We start from the raw sequence: 25,981 nt of genomic DNA on the forward strand, positions 1-25,981 counted from the left end.
CCAACACTCCAGAAGACAGGCTTAGGATACAGAAGGATCTGGACACGCTTGAACACTGGGCACTATCTAACAAAATGAAATTCAATGGTGAAAAAAGTAAGGCTCTACATTTAGGCAAGAAAAACCAAATCTACAGGTATAGTATAGGGGGTATCTTGCTCAATAGTAGTAACTGAGAGGGAACTCAGAGTCCTAGTGGACAATCACTTAAATATGAGCCAGCAGTGTGCTGCAGTTGCCAAGAAGGCCAACACAGTGCTGGGCTGCATTAACAGAGGGAAAGAATCAAGATCACATGAAGTATTAATACCACTTTACAATGCCTTAGTAAGGCCACACCTGGAATACTGCATCCAGTTTTGGTCACCATGATGTAAAAAAGATGTTGAGACTCTAGAAAGAGTACAGAGAAGAGCAACAAAGATGATTAGGGGACTGAAGGCTAAAGCATATAAGGAACCACTGCTGGAATTGGGTATGTCTAGTTTAATGAAGAGAAGGACGAGGGGGGACATGATAGCAGAGTTCCAATATCTCAGAGGCTGCCACAAAGAAGAGGGAGTCAAGCTATTCTCCAAAGTGCCTGAAGGCAAATGGCCATCCAGTCTCTTCTTGAAAACTTCCAGTGTTGGAGCATTCACTGCTTCTGGAGGCAGGTTCTCTGAATGCAGCAAAATTTAGCTACTGGTTCTGCTGAACTGGTGAGAATCGGCTGAATCCCACACTGGAAACACGGTATCATGTCACCCCCCCCCCTAGCCTTCTTTTCAAAAGTTCTCCAGCATGAATTTGTAGAACTCATCTCCAGGAAAGTTGGGGTGACGGGCACTCATTTGTATGGTTTTCAAGGAGATGCGATGAGTTCCTGCAGATCAGGTCTACAGAGGCTACTTACAAATAAGATGGAATGCATGTAAATTCTCTCATATTCTTTCCCTCTAGATTTTGCCCCTGTACCATTGGCAGGTGCCATAGGACCGATGGCTTCTCCAATTGCTTACCGCTCATCTAGTTCTCCCATGATCAGGACCTCTGCCACTGAAATTACGCCTGTTGAGACTATCAGATTGGAGTTCCCTGAAACCTGGCTATGGGATTTGGTGATAATAGAGTAAGTGGTGATGCCAGGCTGCAAAAAGCAGGCCATTCATTGATAAAGCTTCTCAGAAAATATTCCCTTATCTGCTGCCGGCTATCTGTTAAGCCAGTGGTTCTCAACCTTTTTAATGCCGTGACCCCAACTGGTTGTAAGTTGAGGACTACCCAACCGCTCGTAAGTCAAGGACTACGAGGACTTTCCCTGCCCAGGAGCGCCACGCATGCGTGGTGCTGCCCCCTGTGCCGGCCGAGGCGTAGCTGGCAAGCGGTAGAGATGGAGCAGGCCGACCACCAGCTGGGCCACCAGCTGGCCCAGCCCAAGGGAGGTAAGGCACCCGCCAGGCCCCACACGCGCCAGAAATCCTCCCTGCACCCACTGGCCTTCACCCCTGGCCCTCTTTTACTTACATTTTTAGTAGTTGCTCAGCAGGGAGGGGTGGAAACTTCCAGACAGCTTGCCTTCGCTGCAGACAACTTGCAGCACCGTTTGCAGAATGGGACTTTTGGCGGGCTCAGCAGGGCAGAGACAGCCTGGACAATTCCTATTGCTTTTGAAAGCCAATAGAATTAGACTCTATTCAAGAGAGTCTATTCTATTGGCTTTCAAAAGCCAATAGAATAAAAGGGAGTAGCACAGCTAAGGAAAAGAGGGAAAAAAATGGCGGACTGCGTTGTTTGGCGACCCCCATGAAATAGTCGTTCGACCCCAAATGGGGTCCTGACCCACAGGTTGAGAACCGCTGGTTTAAGCTAAATCACCCCAACCTGCAGGTTCTTTGCAGCATCGTGGTGATGTGGTATAAGCCACACCCTTTTCTCCGGTATGTTGTGACAACCTTGGAGACGTCAGCCAGAAGCTCTTAAGACAGTCTCAGGTGTAGATGCTTATGTTGAGTTCAGGGAGGTGGAAAATATTAGAAAGAAACTCCAACGGGTTCCCTTGGCTGTAACAAGTTTAATAATTTAATTTTTTATTGATTTTTCCAGTTTTCCATTTAAATATTTGAAAAGCAACGTGGCAGCTGGGTTGGTTCATAATTCAATAATATACAAATTTCCTTAGTACATCTCACTAGCTAGTACGTTAAATATTTCCTCTCTTTTTCCCTTGGCATTTACTGTCTCACATTTAAATTAATACAATTCTTATTATATCAATTTAATACAAATAACTTTTTTACATTTTTCAATAATTTTTAGTTTATACATATCTTAGTCATTTTAACATTCAATCTTTTTAGACAATCAATGTCCTGGTAGGTTTTGAGAGAAAAAAGAGGAAGTATTAAATGATAAAAAATTTGGTTATTAAATTTAGATATTTGGAAATTATTAGAAAATAAGAATATTATATCGTATTATTAATAAGCTGATGTAAGATCTTGGGATGAATTGTGATAAAGGAAATTGGAGTTATTTAAAACTTGAAAACTAAAATATTAAACATTAAAAAGTTTAATAATTTAATTTAATCGAAATTGAAATAGTCTATATCAGGAGTGTCAAACTGCCGGCCCGCGGGCCAGACGTGTCACAACGAAACCGCGCCCACCCCATTGCCGGCAATTTGCAAAAAACTCAGATACGTCACGCGATGTCACGTGACATCACGAGTTTGACGTGCCTGGTCTATATGGTAACAGAATCTTGCAAGCCTCCTGCGTTTTTACTTCCCTCCCTTTTTATACGCCATGGTATTTGGAGGAAGATAGTCTAATAAATCTATAGAGATTTTCAGTCATTCAGGTCATAGTTGTCCCAAAGATGCTTTTTCATGAGGCAACTGGACTTTCTTGTTTTTCTTTGAAGACATTTTGTTTCTCATCCAAGAAGCTTCTTTCAGCCCAGAGCTGAAGAAACCTCTTGAATGAGAAGGGAAATGTCTTCAAAGGAAAACAAGAAAGTCCAGTTGCCTCGTGAAAAAAACATCTTGATTTGAGTCTAATAATTTTCTAGCTACTTAATGGCTTCTGGATGGCTTCTTCCAAGGTTGTCCTTTGTTGTTGTTAGTGGCGAAGTCATGTCCGAACCATCATGACCCCATGGACAACGTTCCTCCAGGCCTCCTATCCTCTACCATCTTCTGGAGTCCATTTGAGCACACGCCTACTGCTTCAATGACTCCATCCAGCCACCTCATTCTCTGTCGTCCCCTTCTTCTATTGCCCTCAATCTTTCCCAGCATTAGGCTCTTCTCCAGGGAGTCCTTCCTTCTCATTAGGTGGCCAAAGTACTTGAGTTTCAACTTCAGGATCTGGCCTTCTAAAGAGCAGTCGGGGTTGATCTCCTCTAGGACTGACCGGTTTGATCGCCTTGCAGTCCAGGGGACTTGCAGGAGTCTTCTCCAGCACCATAGTTCAAAGACCTCAATTCTTTGGCGCTCAGTCTTTCTTATAGTCCAAAGGTTGTCTTTATGGTTCTTTAAAGACTTCAAGGATGCTCTGTTCATTTTGGCAAGAGTAGTGACACAAACAGGGGCTACAGAAATTACTGATCCTGAGATACGATGAGTTCCTCTTATGGGATTTCTTTCAAGGAGATGTCAGAGACGTTTTAATATTGAACGCCTCCATTTTTCAGGGGGTTGGAGTCAACAGTTTAATTATGACATTGATTTCATGAACCTTTTGAATTGAATTTTCATTACTGTATGTTGTTTTTGTTGTTAGAAAGCCACCTTGCAAACTACAGAGAACTGAAGAGGTTAAATGGTAACAAACCTTTGGGTTGTGTGTTGATTAAAAGTGCAAAATGATGCTCCCATATTCAAGTCCTAACTAAATTAATTTCGCTCCCTTGCATCGTCTCTTACTTTCAGCTGCATCCATGGGAACTGAAAGCCCCGCCCCTTTTAAAATTGGCAATAAATGGGTGCGGATTTGATTCCCACTCCCCCCAATCTTAGATATCTTGACTTTTTTTTCATTCTCTCACCGAGGTTCCCATTGGGTGCAGTTTCCTCCACACAAACAATTCCATGAATCCCATTTGCTTCAGTTCTTAAATTTTTATCCTTTTTGGGAGGCCAAAGGAATAGGAGTTGCTTTAGAAGAAGAAGAGCAATTAAGAAGAGCAACTAAGATGATTAAAGGCCTGGAGACTAAAACACATGAAGAGCGGTTGCAGGAACCGTTTCAATGGATGGAAACGAATCAAGGAGAGAAGCAACCTGGAATTAAGGAGAAACTTCCTAACAGCGAGGACAATTAACCAGTGGAACAGCTTTGCCTTCAGAAGTTGTGGGGTCTCTATCACTGGAGGTTTTGAGGAAGAGATTGGATGCCCATTTGTCTGAAAGAGTATAAGGCCTCCTGCTTGAGCAGAGGGTTCGACTAGAAGACCTCCAAGGTCCCTTCCCGCCCTGTTCTGATTCAAAAAGAAAATAAAAATCCCCAAATGATTTCAGAAACTTATTTGAAAGTACAGTGCAAAGGCAAGTGGTTCTTGTTTAATGATCCCTCATTCAGTGGTTGTTTGTTTATTTATTTATTTATTTATGAGACTTATATACCGCTTTAAGTGCAAGCACTCTCTAAGCGGTGTACACCAGTAAGCAATGTATATATATATTTACATTGCCCCCCAACAATCTGGGTCCTCATTTTACCTACCTCGGAAGGATGGAAGGCTGAGTCAACCTTGAGCCGGTGAGATTTGAACCGCTGACCTGCTGAACACAGTCAGCTAAAGTGGCCTGCAGTACTGCACTCTAACTGCTGCGCCACCTCAGCTCAGTTTAAACATAGGACCATGCTGAATGACTGTTACTTATGACATGTCCTCAACGTTTTGGCTGTCTCAGTGTCCCCACAGGCACATGATCGCAGTTCAGATGCTTGGCACCTGGCTCGCAGTTCTGACATCACAGGGTGCCACCGTCATTTGTAACCTTTTTTATAACCTGGCTTCTTATAACGATAATCAATAACAGAATGATAGAGTTGGAAGGGACCTTGGAGGTCTTTTAGTCCCCCCCCTGCTCAAACAGGAGACCCTGTACCCATTTCAGACAGATAGTTTTTCCAATCTCTTCTTAAAAACCCATACCTTCTGAAGAAGTTCCATTGATTAATTGTTCTAGCTGTCCGGAAATTTCTCCTTCTTTCTAGATCGGCCCTGTCCTTGATTAGTTTCCAACCATTGGTTCTTGTTCTGCTTTCAGGCTCTTTGGCGAACGAGTTGTCCTCCTCTTCTTTGTGGTAACTCCTTCGATATTGGAAAATTGGGATCATGTAGGGTATCACGTGGGATAGATAGCATGAACACACGCTATCATGTATTCAACAGAGAAGCCAGCAGGAGGATGCAAGTGGTGAGCACGTTATATCACGCTTAACAAATAGCATGGGATCCACGTAATGATGGCAACCAGAACTGCTTTCACCGACATGACATTTTGCTTTAAAACCACGTGGCTTAGCGGTGGAAATTGCGGTCCCATTGCTGTTGTTAATTATGGATTATCTGTAACTGAGATGCTATGTATTGTCCCTCCATTGGTTTCCTCGGTGCCAGGATTTTGGAATCCCTTCTCCTCACTTGCTGATCTCTTCTGTCCTTCAGGGATTCTAAAAACGTGTCTCTTCCTGTCACCATCCCGGACACCATCACCGAATGGAAAGCTGGAGCTTTCTGTCTTTCAGCAGACACCGGCTTTGGCCTGGCCCAGCCCACTTCTCTGAAGGCCTTTCAGCCATTCTTCATTGACCTCACCTTGCCCTATTCCGTGGTGCGAGGAGAAGCCTTCCCACTCAAGGCTACAGTCTTCTCCTACCAGACTCACTGCATCCAGGTAAGGAGTCCTTGACAGTTGTGGGTTGCGATGTTGTGGGCACTCCATCACTGGAAGGTTTCTAAGAAGAGATTGGACCAACCACTTGTCTGAAATTGTGGGTGCTCCATCATTGGAGGTTGCTAAGAAGAAACTGAATAGCCATTTGTCTAGAATGGTATAGGGCAGGGGTAGGCAACTTTGGCTCTTTTCTGACTTGTGGATCCAACTCGCAAAGTTGGAATTGATTGATTGAACTTTTTAGTCCCACCCAGTCTACGTTACCACTGCAGCCACGCCTACCCAGTGGTCCATGCCCACCCAGTTGGCCACACCCACCCAATGGGCCATGCCCACCTGGTACCCGATGATACATAAGTCTACATTACCACAGCAGCCACACCCACCCAGTGGTCCATGCCCACCCGCAGCCACGCCCACCCAGTGGTCCATGCCCACCCGGCACCCGAGGATACATGTGGGTTTTGGGTTGCACTTTAGGCACTCGGTCTGTAAAAGTTTCGCCACCCTGGTATAGGGTCTCCTGCTTGAACAGGGGGTTGGACCAGGTCCTTTCCAACTCTGTTATTATCTTCTGCTATTATTTCAAAGAATGATAATGCTCCCAGTTGTCACATGCTGTTTTTAGGCTATTATAATTATTCAAGCCTCCAGGAGCTGTGGATTCTCCCACATTGGAGTTTTTTTTTTTTTAAAGGAGATTGGACAAGCATTGGTCTAAAACTCACAAGGCAAATCTAGCCTTTTCTGTCTGAAACTCTCTGTGTCTCTAAAACTTTACTTCTTATCTACTGAAGCCCACCTTGTTTTTCCTCCCCCTTTTATGAATTCCTTCCCTGGAGGACAGAGCTTTCTCACTGTCATCTTATTATTTATGGCCAGGTCACAATATCTCTAGCTCCTTCTGCTGACTTTGAGGCAACCGCTATGGACAAACAGCAAGAATCTTACTGCATTTGTGCAAATGGGAGGAGAACGGTATCCTGGATGGTGACCCCCAAATCACTTGGTAGGTAGTTCAAGGTTCATTGCCTTGAATTATTTATAAAAGTAATAAAAATGAGGTATAAACAAAATTGAACTAGTCAGTTAGGGTTGGGGGCTGAGTGGAAGAGGAGCCGTTTTCATCTTGATAGAAGATGATTTCCAACTTCCTGGACCAAGAGAAGTTTCAATGTTTTCATCATCTTATCTCTTGTGGTAAAACTGAGACAGAGGATGGGGACGATGGTGGTGATGATTGTAGTTTAAACTTGCATGCCACAGAACCTTCAAGATTCGTGGTGGTGTACAATCAGTTTTTAGTCATTTTTTTTTAAAAAAACAGTTTTATGTGAAATTGGGGCTGAACAGCCATTCTTGGATAGACTACCTACTTGAAATTGAGATGAAATTGAGGTAACACATTTAACAAAATCAGAGAAGGTTTATTTATTTATTTATGAGACTTATATACCGCTTTAAGTGGAAGCACTCTCTAAGCGGTGTACACCAGTAAGCAATGTATATATATATTTACATTGCCCCCAACAATCTGGGTCCTCATTTTACCTACCCCGGAAGGATGGAAGGCTGAGTCAACCTTGAGCTGGTGAGATTTGAACCGCTGACCTGCTGAACACAGTCAGCTAGAGTGGCCTGCAGTACTGCACTCTAACTGCTGCGCCACCTCAGCTCAAGGTTCAAGGTTGTTACAGCAATTCAACTATCCAACAATTCAAACCAATGACACTAAGCTGGCAGGAATAGCTGACACCCCAGAAGACAAGTTCAGGATCTAAAAAGATCTTGACAGACTTGAACAGTGGGCCCTACTCAGCAACATGAAATTTAATGTGGAAAAAAGCAAGGTTTTACACTTAGTCAAGAAAAGCCAAAAGTACAAGTACAGATTAGGCAAAACCTGGCTCAACAAACAGTAACTGTGAGAGGGACCTTGGAGTCCTAGTGGACAATCACTTAAACATGAGCCAGCAGTGTGTGGCAGCAGCCAAAAAAGCTAATACAATCCTGGGTTGTATAAACAGAGGCATAGAAAAAAAAATCATGTGAAGTACTAGTTCCGCTTTATAAATCCTTAGTAGGGCCACACCTGGAATATTGCATCCAGTTTTGGTCACCACGTAACAAAAAAGATGTTGAGACTTTGGAAAAAGTGCAAAGAAGAGCAACTAAGGTAATTAAAGGCTTGCGCAGGTGCATTATGCCACCGCCGCCACCTGGAGCAGCAGTCCTGCCCAGCACAAAGGGAAGCAAAGCGGCCGACTAGCAAGCTTCAGTAGAGCACGCCCAGGTGGTAGAGCACACCCACGCCAGCAAGCCAAATGCCACCCCAAGCGGGGTAAGCCACATCGGCGTCATGGCTCCCCAGTCCCAGCTAGGATTGCATGCCTGCCCCCCATCTCTGCTGGGCCTGGACGGCCATGACACCAATGGGGATCCGGCTTTCCCCACTCGGGGTGGTCTTTGGCTTACTGGGCATGCTCTACCACCTCTACTCGAGTTTGCTTCACCTCCTTTGTGCTGGGGGAGCTGCTGTTCCGGGTGGCGGCAGTGGCTTAATGGACCTGCATGAGCTGCTGGCGGTGGCGCGCGTGCCCACAGAGAGGGCTCTTGAGTGCTGCCTCTGGCACATGTGCTATAGGTTCGCCACCAGTGAACTAGGGTACTCAAGCCTTGCCCATGAGTGCTGCCTGACCAATAGGAAAAGTGCTTTGATGACTCAAAAGCTCATGGTATACCAAGTAGAACTGGAAGAAGTGCATCGGATAAAATAGTTTCTTAAAATGATCTGTCGTCATTTCTCTTAACTCATGGTTGTGTTGCCAGTTCCCAGTTCTGCTAGGATTATCAGCTGGCCAGGTGAAGAAGTCTTTCGGTAAGAAGGTTGTGTGAAAATATGTCAGGGAATTGTGTAACTGGTGTCACAAATGGAGTCAGAGATGTTGACCCGAACTTTAGGTTTATCTAAATAAATATATTTACATTCTACACCAAGTAAGATAGTCAGGCAAACAGGAGCATCATGAGGTAAATCACAGAGCAAACAGAAGAAAAAGGCGGGAGAAAAGGGAAACTCCCCTCAACACCCATAGCAACCAATCGCAGCGCAGATTGCCTCAGGCAGGATCCCGCACTCTTCAACCAATCAACTACAACTGTGTGTTCTGGCTCATTGTACAACCCTACTGTTTCTGCTACTCAGTTTAAATATCTTAACAAACTCCCTAAAGAAGTGATGTACAAAGAGATAATATTCAAAAGGCTAGCCCAGGGGTAGGCAACCTTGGCTCTCTTATGACTCGTGGACTTCAACTCCCAGAATTCCTGAGCCAGCGTGGCTCAGCTTGGAAACCTCTCCCTTTCCCCTCAGCATGGTTGGCTCAGGAATTCTGGGAGTTGAAGTCCACGAGTCATAAAAAAGCCAAGGTTGCCTACTCCTGCTCTAAACTAATAAAGTCTACATTAATTAACATTAATTATGCTTTCATATGTTCCTCTAGGACAGAGGTAGGCAACCATGGCTCTTTTATGACTCGTGGACTTCAACTCCCAGAATTCCTGAGCCAGCATGGCTCAGCTTGGAAACCTCTCCCTTTCCCCTCAGTATGGTTGGCTCAGGAATTCTGGGAGTTGAAGTCCACGAGTCATAAAAGAGCCAAGGTTGCCCACCCCTGGGCTAGACATAACCTTATCAGACCCTTTGGTATATTCTTATATACAATGGGGAATTATTTAAGGTGGAAAATCACTGTAATTTACAGAATTCCATTCTATAAATCAGTGTCTGACCCAAATTGTGTTTAAGTTGGAACCTGTGCTTACAAATGGACTATCTATTCCTAAAAATGGCAGACGGCACTGTTCTTCTTCAAAAACGTTGAAGTGCTGACGACTCGCAATGCTCTCAGGATCTATTGAAAACTGGCTGTATATTAAGACCGCATACCTTCAGTGCTTAATCAGCTCAAGAAAGGAGAATGCTCTCCACCATTTTTAATAATAGGGAGACTGTTCAGATCTAGGGGTGGTCTTAAGTAAAGCATCCTCAACTCGAGAACTGCTTATATGGCATATTTGTGTTTATTTTTGGTCCTAGGCAAAGTGAATTTCACAGCCAGTGCTGAGGCCGTGAGCTCAGATCAGCTCTGTGGGAATGAAATAGTGGAGGTGCCCAGCATGCAGCGAAAAGATGTTGTGATCAAAACACTTTTAGTTGAGGTAAGTGAGATGATTTAATCGTGGACTGGATGTGGTGAAGAATCATGCAAAAAAAAAAAAAAGCACAAAAAACCATGTTCTTGTTTCCAAACGCATTAAGTCAATTTTTAGCTGGTCCATTTATGCTGAAAATTAACTTGGGTCACCAGTCCATCTTTCCATTCAATGATTTTCGCTTTCCTAGAGTTATCACTCTCTGTTTCTTCTCAACCCCTAGTAATAATTAACCTACTTGATGTTTCTCAATCTTGGCAACTTTAAGACGGGGGAAGCTTCCCAGAATTCCCCAGGCAGCATGCAGTGTAGCAAGATTGACTAAGGAGTTCTGGGACTTGAAGCCCACACGGTGTAAAGCAGCCAAGGTTGAGAAACACTGGTCTACAGAATAAAAATCAAATCAATAGCACATCTGTCCTAGATTATTATATAACTTACTCAGATTTCATCAGCAGTGGTTCCTTTGTTTAGCTCTTTGCCCAAGAAAAATGATGGAAACAAAGAAGAAAGACTAAAAATGACATGGAGCTGCTCCCTATCATTTAAATAACTTAATCTTTAGCAATGGCAGTTGCATTTGCGTAGATTTATGCAGACTGGGTTTTGTTTTATGTTTTTTGTTTAGTTTCCAATGTTCAACACTAACTTTTCCTTTGTTCTTCTTTTCTGTCTGTCCTGGTGAAGCCTGAAGGGATTGAGAAAGAGGTAGTCTTCAATTCACTTCTCTGTTCTGATGGTATGGCTGCTTCTTCACAATGTTTCTTCCCCGTCACAGCATTAAATGGATGAGGATGATTTGTTTTAGAGCAGAGGGCCAAAAATGTACTCCCCTTTCTGGTAACATGGAGGTATTTTTAAGTTTCTTTAAGCCAGCTGTATAAACTTTATAGTTAGTTAAGGTGTCCATTTTACCTTTTACAGCTGGCTTAAAGAAACTGACTTCTCTAGCTGAACTAGAACAAGGGTCCCCAACCCCAACTGGGGGGGGGGAGGAGCTGTGGTCAGTACTGTTCCATGGCTCATTTGTAATCGGGCTGTGAAAGCGGCAGGCAAGTGTGTGTGCATGCATAGCTCCATTTGTGTGAGAGGTGGGCACACTTGCCTTCCACTTGTGGAAATGGATATGGAAGTGGAAAGGTCCCTTCCAACTCTGCTATTCTGTATTCTAAGTAACCTGCTGGGTGGTGGGGAAGCATTTGTAGGACAAAATCAAAATTTGGTGTATTTGACAGCAGGAGGAAATGCTTGAAATTGAAATCAGAGGACCAAGTAATGGGTCCACTTTTAATTTAGGGCAGTGGTGGCGAACCTATGGCACGGATGCCAGAGGCGGCACTCGGAGCCCTCTCTGTGGGCACATGTGCCGTTGCCCCAGCCTTGCCTCCCCCCACGACCTCCTCTCCAGCAGCCCCCCTGAAGGAGAGTTGTCCTTGAGTGTGGCCAACACGGAGCAGTGCAGCCAAGGACATGGCAGCCAGGCAGCGTAGACAAGACTGCCCTCACGCCCCATCATGCAGTTGATGCTGCAGGGTGTGGTCAGAGGGTGTGGCTGCCATAGCGCTGCTGGGCGGCCTGGGTGATCTGCGGCGGGCTCTGAGGGGGTGAGTGGTCCTGTGGGCAGGCGGGGCAGGAGATGGGGGACAGAGCGGGGGCAGGGCAGTTGGTGGAGCGGGGGCGGGACCAGTTTTTGGGCACTCGGTCTCTAAAAGGTTCACCATCACTGCGCTAGAGATTCTAGAACTTTCCACCTCTCTCTTCTCACATGCTAAAGAGACTGGCTAGAATATATATATATGTCTACATTATACCCAATAAAGACAAAGGATATGATTTGATTCCCCATTTTTATAAAATAAAATAAAACCAAGCAGCAGATACAAAAAGAAGACACTTTATATGTATCTGGCCAGCAGAAATCAAGTCAGAAGCAGATTGCAATTGATCTGCTCTCAGCCAGTAATTGGCAATTACCTCAGAAAACATGTCAACGGAGCTGGCTGGCTTGTTTTTTTTTACTGGCAGTCAATGTCCGGCTGTCCTTTTGTGGCAACCGAAGATGGTGCTGATGTCACAACACATGCTCCGCTCCATAATGGCATCACAATGCAGAAATGTAAAGGAGGGGCTTGTGCAATGGTGTCATTGCAGAACAGGGCTTCCTATATTGTATCCCTTTTTGTTCTGGATATCCCAGAGAAGATAGAAACCCTGTAAGGCAGCCAAATCCATCTAAGTTCTCTTTTCTTCCAGGAGATGTACAGTCAGAACCAATATCTTTGAGGGTGCCAGAAAATGTTGTGGAAGGCTCTGCCAGGGCGACCTTTTGTGTACTTGGTAAGTATAGAACCCTCTTCCTCACTCTCCCCCTCCCTTCTCTTTTTTTTCTTCTAATCCAGACATGTCAAACACAAGGCCCGGGGGCCGAATGCGGCCTGTGAAGTGGTTTCATGTGGCCCACGAAGCCATCCTGGAAACAGTGAGGGAACAGCCCCTGCTGCCTTGGCCCTAGTCCAGGCCAGCTGGGAGCCGATGTACAATATTGTGGTGGCCATCTATGCTGAAATGCAATCAGTCTTAGCTCCACAAGGCCGTCCAGAAACAGCGAGGAACCAGCACCTGCCGTGTTGGCCCCGCCCCCTGGGTGCATGTTAGGGAGGTGTCACCCTTTGTGAGGAATGAAGAAATGCACCATGCCTTGGCACTTGCCCCGGTCCCACCCCCTTCTGCCAGAGACCCTCAGATCTGTCCCACTCCTGCCCAGGCCACCACAGGCACCCTTGACGCAAACAATGTAGAGCTGGCCACACCACCCAGTAGGCCACACCCACTCCATTCACACCCACCCAGTAGGCCGCACCCACCCTGGCCACACCCACCTGCCCCCCCAAGGGCAACCACAATGCTGATGCGGCCCTCAATGAAATTGAGTTTGACACCCCTGCTCTAATCTACTTTTTGTGTTGCAGAAGTCATGCTTCTACCTCTTCTGCCTCTTCTCCTCAGTATCACCTGCCTTATTAAATCAAAAGGGATCTTACAGATCATTTAGTGCAGGGGTGTCAAACTGCCAGCCCGTGGGCCGGTTGCATCATACGGAGGCTGTGCCCAGCCCAGCTCTGGCAATGCAAAAAAAGTCGCAATATGTTGCGACACATCACACAATGTGGTGAGTTTGGCACCCGTGATTTAGTGCCACTTTAGTTCAGCATTTCTGACAGCCTCTGTTTGAAGATCTTCCCCAATGAAGCAGAACTTGCTACTTCATGTGGCAGCCTGTTCCTCTGGCTGCTGGCAGCTGACAGTGTGAAGAAATTATTCTGAAATCAAAGCTTTTCTTTGTAGTTTTACTAGTGGGATGATTTTGCCTCCAGAGGTTGTGGGTGCTGCATCACCAGAGATATTTAAGAACAGACTGGACTGCCACTTGTCTGAAATGATATAGGGCAGTGATGGTGAACCTTTTAGAGACCAAGTGCCCAAACTGCAACCCAAAATCCACTTATTTATCACCGGGTGCCAGGTGGGCATGGCCCATTGGGTGGGCATGGCTGTGGTGGTCATGGCAGATTGGATGGGTGTGGCCAAGGTGGACATGGTTACCTCGATGTTCATCGTGGAGAGGGACATCTGTGGGGGCCGGGCAGGGTTGGGGAGATCCAGGGGGTCTCTGGCAGGTGGGGCATTGGGCAGGAAGCTTACCCTCCGGGGTGAGTGAGGTAAGGCGAGGCAGGGCAGGGATGCCATTGTCGCAGGGCAAGGCGAGGAAGGGGCCAGGGTGGCTGCGCCTGACACCATCAGCCCCCCCCCCACAGAGGCCAGCGAGTGTATGGGGGCCAACAGTGTCTGTCAGCAGCTCCACAGCTTGCCACCAGCAGTTCAGACAAGCTGCCTCTGAGCTGGACGGCCAGCCGACAGCTGAAGAGGCAATGCAGTGGATTGTGCCCGGGAAAAGGAGAGCATGCGAAGCCAGGAGGGGTGGGATGGGGGGGAGGGAAACCAGCCGTGCTGGGATGCATCCAGCCACGTGGGACTTCAGTGAGTTAGCAGGAAGCTGATTGAAGAGGGATGGTTGCCATCTCCAGGGCATGGCGCGCATGCCCACAAGAGGGCTCTGAGTGCCGTCTCTGGCACGCATGCCATAGGTTTGCCACCACTGGTATAGAGTCTCCTGCTTGAGCAGGAGGTTGGACTAGAAGACCTCTGAGATCTCCTCCGATTCTGTTAATCTGTTATTCTACACAGTAAAACTTTGCTGATTAAAATATCAGGGGTTATCACACTCTGCTTCTTTAGCCATTGTTGGACAGATTGCTGAACTGGATTAAAACCATTCTACCTGGAATTCTCAGTTTGGGTCATTTAGAGATGAGCAACACAAGCTCTCACAAGGTCAGGCTTAGGCTCTTTGGCCAATTCTCCACAAGCAACATCAGCAACATCATTTAAACCACAGTTTCCTCAACCTTTTCAAATTGGTGGGGGGAAGGGGGGTGATTTTGTGTTGGGGGTGCATGAGCACCTGCAGTATTCACGGCAATGCTCTAATGGGGCCGCAAGTGCCCATGATGATGCTTGTATGAGTGAGGCCATGAACGTCCACGAGGCTTGCACGAGTGGGGCCATAACCGTCCTCGACACTCCCATGAGTGGGCTCACGAACACCCCCGATGACGCTCGTGCAAGTGGGGCCATGAACACCCCTAATGTGGCACTGCTTGTGCATCAGCTAGCCACTCACATGGCCCAGTGGTGATTAGGCCACGGCCTGGTAGTGGGTCGCGACCCACAGGTTGGAGACTCCTGATTTAAATTATATCTGCTCTGGGAATGGCCAGAAACACACCCAGGCATCCTCCTAAATGTAAATTCTACTACAGTTTTACACTGTCATTTTTTTTCCAGAATCATCTGTCTCTTCTTCAGAAGTTCTGGACTTGAGCTTGCCAACCTGCAACACACCCATTCCAAAATCTTCTAATTACCCCTATTTTCCACCTACCTCTTTCCCTACTGCAGGAGACATTCTTGGGGGAGCGATACAGAACCTCCATCAGCTTCTCAAGATGCCTTATGGCTGTGGGGAGCAGAACATGGCCCTCTTTGCCCCCAATATCTACATCCTGAACTACCTCAATAAGACTGGACAACTGACCGAGGAGATCAAATCCAAGGCCATCGGATACTTACAGGCAGGTGAGAAGCATCCCAGGTCAGTCCCACATGAATTCTCCCCTCCTTGTTTTCTTACTGAGATTGGGAATTTCTAAAGGCTTGATCCACAGATTGGCCACTGGTATTTATTAAGGAAGGGGTGCAGTGGCCTAGTGGTTAAGCCTCTGGGCTTGTCAATCGGTAGGCTGGTAGTTCAAAACCCAAGTAACAGGTGATGAAATGAGCTCCTGGTTTTGCCCCAGATGTCAGAAAAGGAAGGCACAGCCACACTCCTCTGTGTATTAATGATTCATTGTGGATATAGTTAATAGCATCAGATTTCTGGGTGTGCAGCTAACGAGTAGGCTGGCCTGGTTGCACAACAGTGAGGCACCGGCGAAGCGGGCATTTTCTGCATCGCATGAGAAAAGCACATCTTCCTTACCACTTTCTACATAGGGTCGATCGAGAACATCCTGTCATATTGCATTACTGTCTGGTTTGGAAGCATTATTGCTTCAGACAGGAAGGTGGTGACAGAGAGTGGTGAGGATGGCAGAAAAGATTATTGGTAGTTCCCTCCCTTCCATCCAGGACATTGCTTGAGCGGGGGTCTGTAGGATTGTCTGGGACACTACATATTCTCTTCACGACCTATTTTCCTTGTTACCTTTTGGGAGGGGGCTTCATGATATCTGAAGCAGAACATCCAGATTCAATCACAGTTTTGTTCCATATTGCATCAACCTTGTGAACTCTCAAGCTTCTTCTTTCCACTATATATTTAAGATGGACAGTGATTAATATTTATAAGTATTTATATGTAAGGGTGTAGATATATACATATATATGTAGGTCTTTGGTCATTCGGGTTTTCTCCCGCGTGAAATTGGAAGTGTCTTGGTGACGTTTCGACGAAGTCTCATTCGTCATCTTCAGGCTGGTGTTTTCGGCTTCGTGCTTCTAGGAGCATGCTATATATTCATACATATGTATGAATATATAGCATGTTTATATGTATGCTATGTATGTATACACTTCTGAGAGCAGGCAACAGAATTTCATTTTTAATGTATTCCAGTGTGCCCACAGTAAAAAAAAATCATAATAAAGGTTATCTTATCTTATCCTGCTGGCTTAGCAGTTTTAAGCATACAAATGTGAATAGATAAATAGGTAGTACTTCACCGGGGAGGTAACAGTGTTCAGTGCGCCTCAGTATATAGTCATGCTAGCCACATGAGCATGGAGGTATCTTCAGACAATGCTGCCTTCCTTGACTAGAAAATGGAAGTCAGCACCATCCTCTAGAGCAGTGGTTCTCAATTATTTTCTGTCATGCCCCCCTAGGAAGAAGAAAACATTTCGCGCCCCCCCCCCGCGTGACTGTCTATCCAATCGGGTCCTTTGCGTGTGTCACGTGCATCCAATATGACAGTATTTGCCGAGGTCAAACGAGCCCCCCTTTACGGAGCCTCGCCCCACTATTTGAGAACCACTGCTCTAGAGTCAGACGTGATTGGGCAGGAGAAACCTTTACTTTTATTGATTAAGGATCCCAAAGATGCTTTTTCACAAGGCAAGTGGACTTTCTCGTTTTTCTTTGAAGACATTTCACTTCTCATCCAAGAAGCTTTTTCAGCTCTGACTAGATGGTGGGGAGTAGAAGGATTTATATTCCTTGCAGACAGCTGGTTATTTGCCTTCTTTTAGAGAGTCGTTGAAGCCACCTGGACGTTTATCTGTGTCCTCAGGGTCACCTGATTAGTGCAAATGGGTGTGGATCCTTCTTGGAACTGCTGAAAGGACCATGTTGTAGACTGGAGATACACAATGTCGTATCCCTCCCCCTCTGTTGAGAGAAGGCTGTTCAGTTTGGCATAGATGACCTCTTTGACCCCTCTTTCAAACCAGCGGTCCTCTCTGTCCAAAATGTGGACTTTTCTGTTTTTGAAATCCTTCCATTCCCCACCATCCAGTCAGAGTTGAAGAAGCTTTTTGGATGAGAAGCGAAATGTCTTCAAAGAAAAACAAGAAAGTCCAGTTGCCTCATGAAAAGGCATTTTGGGGACAACTATGACCTGGATGACTGAGAATCTCCATAGATATTTATTGATTAAGGACATTGTAAATTAGGTCAGGTTTCATTGGCTGAGTCACATTGGAACTCTTCAACTGTTCAGAAGAAGAGGGGCAACCAAATACCATCTCCTTGGGTCATCCTATAGCAGCTGACAAATGCCAGAGAAGAAATTAGTACTATAAGGAGAAATGGATCAAGTTGGAAAGGAGTGCATCCAACAGTTATTCTGAAATTTGTACACTCTCATAGGGAAGTGCTATTTATTGGGAAAAGAAGCACAACGGCAAGCGGTAACAGCTAATGCTTAAGTTGTAGTTTGGGGGAATCTCTGGCTATCAACCAGCCCTGTCTGGTTTAATCCCATTTTGGAATCAAATTGGCTTAGAAAGTCGAAGAAGCTCATTGAGTTGGATTTGAAAGGAGTTTTGCGCATGCCTCTTTGCCCCACCACTCATGTTCATCTTCTGCTTCAGGCTATCAAAGGCAACTGAACTACAAACATTCTGATGGTTCCTACAGCACCTTTGGAGAAAGGAGCTCAAAAGAAGGAAATACCTGGTGAGATTTCTTTGTTGTATGAAAAAATAATGCTCAGTGTGGCTGTTCCTCTCCCCTTCTCACTAACCACAAAAGCTAAAAGCACTTGGTAGCACTTGGAATAGGGAAATCAGAAGGCTGAGAGCTAAAGTAGGAAATTCGAAAAAGCATTGTGGAACAAGGTAATGGCCAGATAGCCTCCATACAGGTAATCCTCAGTAAATGTAATTGGGACCAGCAACTCCATCACCCAGTAGTGTAGTCATTAAGGGGGGGAAATCACCTGACCTTATTGACTTGGTTGAGTGGTTGCAGTCATTAAACAAATCCTTAAGTGCAACATCACCTGATTGTGATTTGCGATTTCCCGCCGGCTTCCCCATTGACTTTGCTTGTTAGAAGCCAGCAACGAAGATTGCACTTGGCCATCACATGACCACAGGAATGTTGTGTTGACCACAGCTTTGAGATCATAAGTCTTGTTCCACACCATAGTAACTTCAAAAGGTCGCTGAACCAGTCATCTTTAAGTGAAGAGTCCCTGTATTGTTTCCAAGATAATTATATGAGACATCTAAGTGAAGTTACCAGGAGCTGAATGCAGCTCAAGGAGCTTTTAATTTTTTTTTAGAGGAAATGAAACATTCTAAATAAGAGGTGCAATAACTATGTGAATGGGGAAAATGCTGGCAGCTCTATGTGGGAGTGGGGCTGGGGGGGGAGTGTCCTATCCCTCCCTACCAAGGCATGCACAAAAAAACTTTTTACAATGTAAGATGTATACTCAGAAGATCTGGGAAACCTTACAGTCGATAAGCCTGACCTCTGAGCATGTTACATCCAATGGAAATGGGATTCTGCTAGTCAACAATGCAGGGGTGAGTACCTGCTTATTGCTCAAATACCCTGTTAACATTTGTAAGGAGGCGACTTTTCAAAATAGGTTGAAGCCGTATCACCCTTATGGGTTTGACTCAGGTGGGAACCAGGATATGCATTGTTTTAAAAACCTTGATTATAATTGTTTTAGAGTGTGTCAGTCAGGGCACCAGTGTCAAGGAACCCCCCCCCCCAAGGACTGAAGGATCATTGATTTCATCCCTTTATATTATATCCCTCAATGGAACCGCATCTATATGGAGGAAAGTGTGTAGTGAGATGCCCCAGGGCTCTGTTCTGGGCCCAGTGCTCTTCAACATCTTCATCAATGATATTGATGAGGGGATAGATGGGGAACTCATCAAATTTGCAGACGACACCAAGCTGGCAGGAATAGCCAACACTCCAGAAGACAGGCTTAAGATACAGGAGGACCTGGACAGACTTGAACACTGGGCTCTATCTAACAAAATGAAATTCAATGGTGAAAAAAGCAAGGTTCTACATTTAGGCAAGAAAAACCAAATGCATAGGTATACTATAGGGGGTCCCTTGCTCAATGGTAGCAACTGTGAGGGAGAGAAGAAGAGAAGGACAAGGGGGGACATGATAGCAGTATTCCAATATCTCAGGGGCTGCCATAAAGAAGAGGGAATTAAGCTATTTTCCAAAGCACTTGAAGGCAGGACAAGAAGCAACGGGTGGAAACTAATCAAGGAGCGAAGCAACCAAGAACTAAGGAGAAACTTCCTGACAGTGAGAACAAATAATCAGTGGAACAGCCTGCCTCCAGAAGCAGCAAATGCTCCAACACTGGAAGTTTTTAAGAAGAGACTGGACAGCCATTTGTCCGAAATGATGTAGGCTTTCCTGCCTGAGCAGGGGGTTGGACTAGATGACCTCCAAGGTCCCTTCCAACTTTACTACTATTACATATTACATCTCAGAGTCCTAGTGGACAATCACTTAAATGTGAGCCAGCAGTGTGCTGCAGCTGCCAAAAAAGCCAATACAATGCTAGGCTGCATTAATAGAGGGGTAGAATCAAGATCACATGAAGTGTTAATACCACTATATAACGCTTTGGTAAGGCCACACTTGGAATATTGCATCCAGTTTTGGTCACCATGATATAAAAAAGCTGTTGAGACTCTAGAAAGAGTACAGAGAAGAGCAATAAAGCTGATGAGGGGACTGGAGGCTAAAACATGTAAGGAACAGTTGCTGGAATTGGGTATGCCTAGTTTAACGAAGAGAAGGACGAGGGGGGACATGATAGCAGTGTTCCAATATCTCAGGGGCTGCCACAAAGAAGAGGGAGTCAAGCTATTCTCCAAAGCACCTGAAGGAGGACAAGAAGCAATGGATGGAAACTACTCAAGGAGAGAAGCAACCTAGAACTAAGGAGAAACTTCCTGACAGTGAGAACAATTAACCAGTGGAATAACCTGCCTCCAGAAGCAGTAAATGCTCCAACGCTGGAAGTTTTTAAGAAGAGATTGGACAAACATTTGTCTGAAGTGGTATAGGGTTTCCTGCCTGAGCAGGGGGTTGGACTAGGATACCTCCAAGGTCCCTTCCAACTTTTATTATTATTATTATTATTATTATTATTATTATTATTATTATTATTATTATTGTTGTTGTTGTTGTTGTTGTTGTTGTTGTTGTTGTTGTTGTTGTTGTTGTTCCAAGGCAAGAGAGGCCATTTCTAAGGCTCCTGAAAAAGATCCGTATCAGAAATTTAATTTGTTCAATAAGGTGTCAGATCTTCCAAGATGGTCCTCCAGGGAATAGTTTTCCTTATGCCGTGTGAAGGAAACAATTCTTTGTGGACCAGAGAAGGCCCCCTTGTGAAGAAGATTTCACACTAGAAGAGTTGATGCAAAGAAAAATGAAAGCTCTCTTACATTCTGGGCTATCTTGTAGGTTGACAGCTTTTGTGCTGAAGAGTTTCACTCAGGCGGCGCCCTACATCCCCGTGCAACAAAATTATATCACTGATGCTCAGACTTCACTGGCGCTCAGGCAGTTGGAAGATGGTTCCTTCCTAAAAAGAGGGTCTCTGCTGAACAACGCACTAAAGGTATGGAGGGGAGGAATATTTGTTGGATGATAAAAGTTTTGAGTATGGTTTGGGGGGAAATGAGGTCAGCGTCAAGCTTCTTTCAGACCAGAAAGCAATTCAACGGGATAAACAATCTTCTGGGAACTTTTAACAAGTGCATTTATTGTAGAAAAGATAAGAAGTCATTATGGAAGAATTCTAGAGACTGCAGCGCACCAAACCCTGCATATAGTGTTCAGAGTTATGTGCTAAGAGTTGCGCAATAAGCTGTGAACGGTGATTCACAATTGGGATGGAAGACCTGGTTTCCATCTGTTTCTTGTACTTGTAATTGACAGGTCTGATATTTTATGGTTATTTTATTTCTATTATATTATTTTATTATATCTTATTCTATTTATTATCGTTGTTATTATATTTATTATATTTTTAGTTTTATTATGTTAATTTTGTTTTATTATATTTTTAATTTAATTTTATTATATTTTTAATTTTATTTATTAAGAAAACTTATAAAACCAACTCATGGTGATACCACCTTTCCTCCCTTTTTTTCTTCCTTCCTTCCTTCCTTCCTTCCTTCCTTCCTTCCTTCCTTCCTTCCTTCCTTCCTTCCTCCCTTCCTCCCTTTCTTCCTCCCTTCCTCCCTTCCTCCCTCTCTCCCTCTCTCCCTCTCTCCTTAATTCAGTTCCATTCTGTTCACTTTTCTATCGTGCTGATCAATATAGTCCGGATTACCTTTTGATTGGAAAAATTAGGATGGCAATTTGCTGGGAGACCTGTTGATAAGATTGGAGTTGCCAGTCAAGGGCTGGAAATGATAATGCTTCACACTGGGGATAAATTTTGCATAGTCTAATGATCTACAGCAGGGATCTCCAAACTTGGCATCTTTAAGACTTGTGGACTTCAACGCCCAAAATTTCCCAAACAGCCATGACGACTAGGCAATTCTGAGAGTTGAAGTCCACAAGTCTTAAAGTTGCTGAGTTTGGAGACCCTTGACCCCTACTGGTATGATTGTGCAAAATCATGCAATATTTGCATAGAGCAGGATTTTCTTTTCTATTTTTTTTAATGCAATGAACGGGTTAGTCCTCTCTTACTTCGAGACTATCCTTTAGTTTAGGGCAGTGGTTCTCAGCCTTTTTAATGCCGCGACCCCCAACCGGTCGTAAGTCAAGGACTACTCAACCGGTCGTAAGTCGAGGACTACTCAACTGGTGCAGCACCATTTGCAGAATGGGACTTTTGGCAGGCTCAGCAGGGCAGAGACAGCCTGGACAATTCTTATTGGCTTTTGAAAGCCAATAGAATTAGATTCTGTTCAAGAGAGTCTATTCTATTGGTTTTCAAAAGCCAATAGAATAAAAGGGAGTAGCACAGCTAAGGAAAAGGGGGGAAAAATGGCGGACTGCGTTTTTTGGTGACCCCTGTGAAATGGTCGTTTGATCCCAAATGGGGTCCCGACGCACAGGTTGAGAACCACTGGTTTAGGGCCATCATATGTGGGCTGAAAAGTTCCCAATGGCCACTAGGTTGGAAGCCAAGGAGGTGCAATTTCTGCACCCCCTTTGCTGCTCCCTTGTGGCTTAGCAAATGGTCTTAAGTCACTTAGCCACGTTGCCTCTTCTTTAAGCATCAAGGTTTTGATTATGAGCTATTGGGGAAGTGGTAGGAGCCATACCAGAAGGCAGAAATGGAGAGTTATACTGCCTAAAGTAAGATGAAGCTTCAGCAAAGGGCTGTTGAAGGAAAAGTCTTCATCATGGTTCAGTCCAAGCTGGGAATAAACAACATGGTGACTGCTTTAGAAAGAAGGTTGCAGTTTATTGAAGAGGAGAGCCAGATGGGAAGATGGCTCTGGAAGAAAAGAGAGAGAGCACATGTAGGGAGTGGGTTTTTATACCCTTTGGAGCCTTTTGTTTGGAGTTGTTTCCTGTTCCTATTTAAGGCTTTGTATTTCCTGTGTCATGTATTCTGACCTGAGTTTGGGTGTGCTCTTTGGCATCTGTGGGTTAATCCTATTATGTCCTGTCTTAGAGTTTGGGTGGGGTATGTAGATTTTAGGTGTCTTTGTCTTCCTAAGCTTCTAGCTGGGGGCCTCCAACCTTCCTGAATTATTTAAATCTGCATTTCTACAGAGCTGGTTTTTGCTTGGGGGAGGGAGACTTGGGGCTATTAAAAAAAACTGGGCATGCTTTTCTGCCTCTTTAAGATCCCTTGAGGAAATACATTTTTCTGCCCTTTTAATATTTCCTTCTCTGGAGGGATGACTTCCCACAGGGCAAGAGAGACATAGAATGAGTAGTAATAGCATACCACTTAGACTTATATACCACTTCATAGTGCTTTACAGTCTTCTCACAGCGATTTACAGAGTCAGCCTATGGCCTCCAACATTCTGGGTCCTCATTTACTAACCTCGGAAAGATGGAAGGCTGAGTCAACCTTGAGCCGGTCAGCATCGAACTGCAGTGGGCAGAGTCAGCCTGTAATACTGCATGCTAACCACAGTGCCACCATGGCTCAGTGTTGATGGAGATTGGAAATCTTGACATATCTGCCCTTGGATGGAAGCATCCAGATTATGCATAGGCCGGGGGGGGGGGGGAAATCACATCCTGCTTTTGTGTGAGTGTGATGGGATACTGATTTTGGAAAGAGGGCTAGAAAGATGGCAAAAGGGCTGATATCTGCCTGTGTCCCTTCTTCCAGGGTGGGGTTGATGATGCGATTTCTCTTTCGGCCTACATCACCATAACTTTGCTGGAAATGCCTCTGCCTCGCACAGTAAGTAAACACCCTCTGAATTATTTCAGGGCAAACCATTACTATCTTGTGGCCAAGAAAATTATTACTTGTTAAATTTATTTCCCATGTGTCTCGCTGGAGGTCTACTCTAGGCAGCTTCCAAGGATAAAAAGGAAGACTTGAAAAGAGTGTGAACAGAAGTAAGATAACTGAACAATAAAATAAACAAGGAGTCTCTAAACTTTAAGATCTGTGGATTTCAACTCCCAGAATTCCTCAGCCAGCAATGCAACACTTGTGAGGATGCTCGCACGAGTGGGGCAATGAGTGCGCGTGCATACATGCCCATACAGGCCCATTTGGTCAGCCACTCATGCAGCCTGGTGGCCAATAGGCCGCAGAGTGGTAGTGGGCTGTGGCCCACAGGACGGGGACCCCTGACCTGGATGACTGAGAATCAGCATAGACACTGGCATTTAGCTATACCCCCAGGCAGAATGTGAAATGTTTTTGCTGAACTTGTTCCCTGCGGAATTATGGGCAGGGAGTGAGAAAGACCTGGATCCAAATCGAACCAGACTTTGTGAACCCCATCAAGTTTTTGTCAATGGCTACAATTGTCCGCCTTGCGTTTCTCACCCTCGGCAGCACCTTTTGGTACGAAACGCCTTGCATTTCCTGGAGACGGCATCTCAAGCGGAAGAGATCCACATTTATTCCCGGGCTCTGATGGCGTATGCCTTTACTCTGGCGGGGAATGAGGAGAGGAGGCAAGCGATGTTGGAGTCCCTTCAAAAACTAGCTGTGAAGGAAGGTGAGAAGCGTGTGCTTGAGGCAAGGTGGGTGCGTGATGCTCAGGCCGTTGTGCAGGATGCTCAATGAGCAACGGAACTTCGTCAGCCCCCTTGCGTTCTGTGTCGGATGTTTGTGGAGTCTGGCTTCTCTGCTACTTATTTATTATTATTAATAATAATAATAATAATAATACAACTAATAATAATAATAATAATAAGTATCAATAATAATAGTAATAGGTGCCTTGGGTGCAATCCCAAAACAACTGGAGCACCACTTGAACAGCATTGGCATTGACAAATTTGCCATTAGTCAATTGCAAAAGGCGGCCTTACTAGGAACTGCTTCTATCCTGCAACGATATCTGTAATACCATCAAATGTCCACATCTGTGTATCCCAGGTCCTTGGGAAGGACTCAATAGGTAGACAAAAATGCCAAATGCAGTCTGAACATCTGGCTGACTATGCAATGATGATGATGATGATGATGATGATGATGAATAATAATAATAATAATAATAATAATAATAATAATAATAATAAGCCCAGCATGTAGAGCATACTCTTTCTAGAGTCTCAACATCTTTTTTACATCGTGGTGACCAAAACTGGATGCAGAATTCCAGGTGTGGCCTTACCAAGGCATTGTAAAGTGGTATTAATACTTTACGTGAACTTGATTCTATCCCTCTGTTCATGCAGCCTAGCACTGTGTTGACTTTTTTTGACAGCTTCAGCAAAGGGCTGGCTCAAATCTAAGTGTTTGTCCACTTATTATTAAATTTATATAGCCAGCCATTTCACATACAAGTAGTCCTGGACTTACAAGAGTACTTACAAGAGTACAGAGAAGAGCAACAAAGATGATGAGGGGACTGGAGCCTAAAACATATAAGGAACGGTTGCTGGAATTGGGTATGTCTACTTTAATGAAAAGAAGGACTAGTGATGACATGATGGCAATTGTTCCAATATCTCAGGGGCTGCCACAAAGAAGAGGGAGTCAAGCTATTCTCCAAAGCACCTGAAGGCAGGACAAGAAGCAACAGATGGAAACTAATCAAGGCTCTCCAACCTAGAACTAAAGAGAAATTTCCTGACAGTTAGAACAATCAACCAGTGGAACAACCTGCCTCCAGAAAAACTGGAAGTTTTTAAGAAGAGACTGGACAGCCATTTGTCCGAAATGGTATAGGGTTTCCTGCCTGAGCATGGGGTTGGACTAGATGACCTCCAAGGTGCCTTCCAACTTTATTTATTTATTTATTTATATGGATCATCGCACAGTCAGCCAGATGTTCAGACTGGATTTGGCATTTTGTCTACCTATCGAGTCCTTACCCAGGACCTGGGATAGGCAGATGTGGATGTTTGATGGTATTACAGATATCGTCGCAGGATGGAAGCAGTTCCTAATAAGGCCGCCTTTTGCAATTGACTAATAGCGAATTTGTCAATGCCAATGGTGTTCAAGTGGTGCTCCAGTTGTTTTGGGATTGCACCCAAGGAGCCTATTACTATTGGTACTACCCTTGCTTGTTTTTGCCACAGTCTTTCTATTTCTATTTGTAGGTCTTTGTATTTTGTTATCTTCTCCAGTTCTT

The 25,981-nt window shown here is 44.8% G+C and overlaps 1 protein-coding gene across 2 annotated transcripts in view; it reads left to right on the forward strand.

Moving 5' to 3' along the window:
- The window catches only part of LOC120317829 (alpha-2-macroglobulin-like), an 85,463-nt gene that overhangs the window by 47,297 nt on the left and 12,185 nt on the right, over nucleotides 1-25,981 (forward strand). For both annotated transcript variants that reach the window (XR_005559316.1, XM_039364736.1), the window contains exons 18-28: nucleotides 943-1,111; nucleotides 5,662-5,890; nucleotides 6,773-6,899; nucleotides 9,990-10,111; nucleotides 10,793-10,844; nucleotides 12,359-12,442; nucleotides 15,125-15,301; nucleotides 17,816-17,900; nucleotides 20,688-20,844; nucleotides 23,545-23,619; nucleotides 24,229-24,394. Coding sequence is in view for 1 of the 2 variants with exons in the window: in XM_039364736.1 (XP_039220670.1) it covers nucleotides 943-1,111; nucleotides 5,662-5,890; nucleotides 6,773-6,899; nucleotides 9,990-10,111; nucleotides 10,793-10,844; nucleotides 12,359-12,442; nucleotides 15,125-15,301; nucleotides 17,816-17,900; nucleotides 20,688-20,844; nucleotides 23,545-23,619; nucleotides 24,229-24,394 (1,443 nt within the window). In the remaining variant the exon portion in view is untranslated. The remainder of the gene's footprint in view (nucleotides 1-942; nucleotides 1,112-5,661; nucleotides 5,891-6,772; nucleotides 6,900-9,989; nucleotides 10,112-10,792; nucleotides 10,845-12,358; nucleotides 12,443-15,124; nucleotides 15,302-17,815; nucleotides 17,901-20,687; nucleotides 20,845-23,544; nucleotides 23,620-24,228; nucleotides 24,395-25,981) is intronic.

This window comes from Crotalus tigris, unplaced genomic scaffold, assembly GCF_016545835.1.
Source record: "Crotalus tigris isolate CLP2741 ecotype Arizona unplaced genomic scaffold, ASM1654583v1 scf7180000019840.826796, whole genome shotgun sequence".
Taxonomy (NCBI): domain Eukaryota; kingdom Metazoa; phylum Chordata; class Lepidosauria; order Squamata; family Viperidae; genus Crotalus; species Crotalus tigris.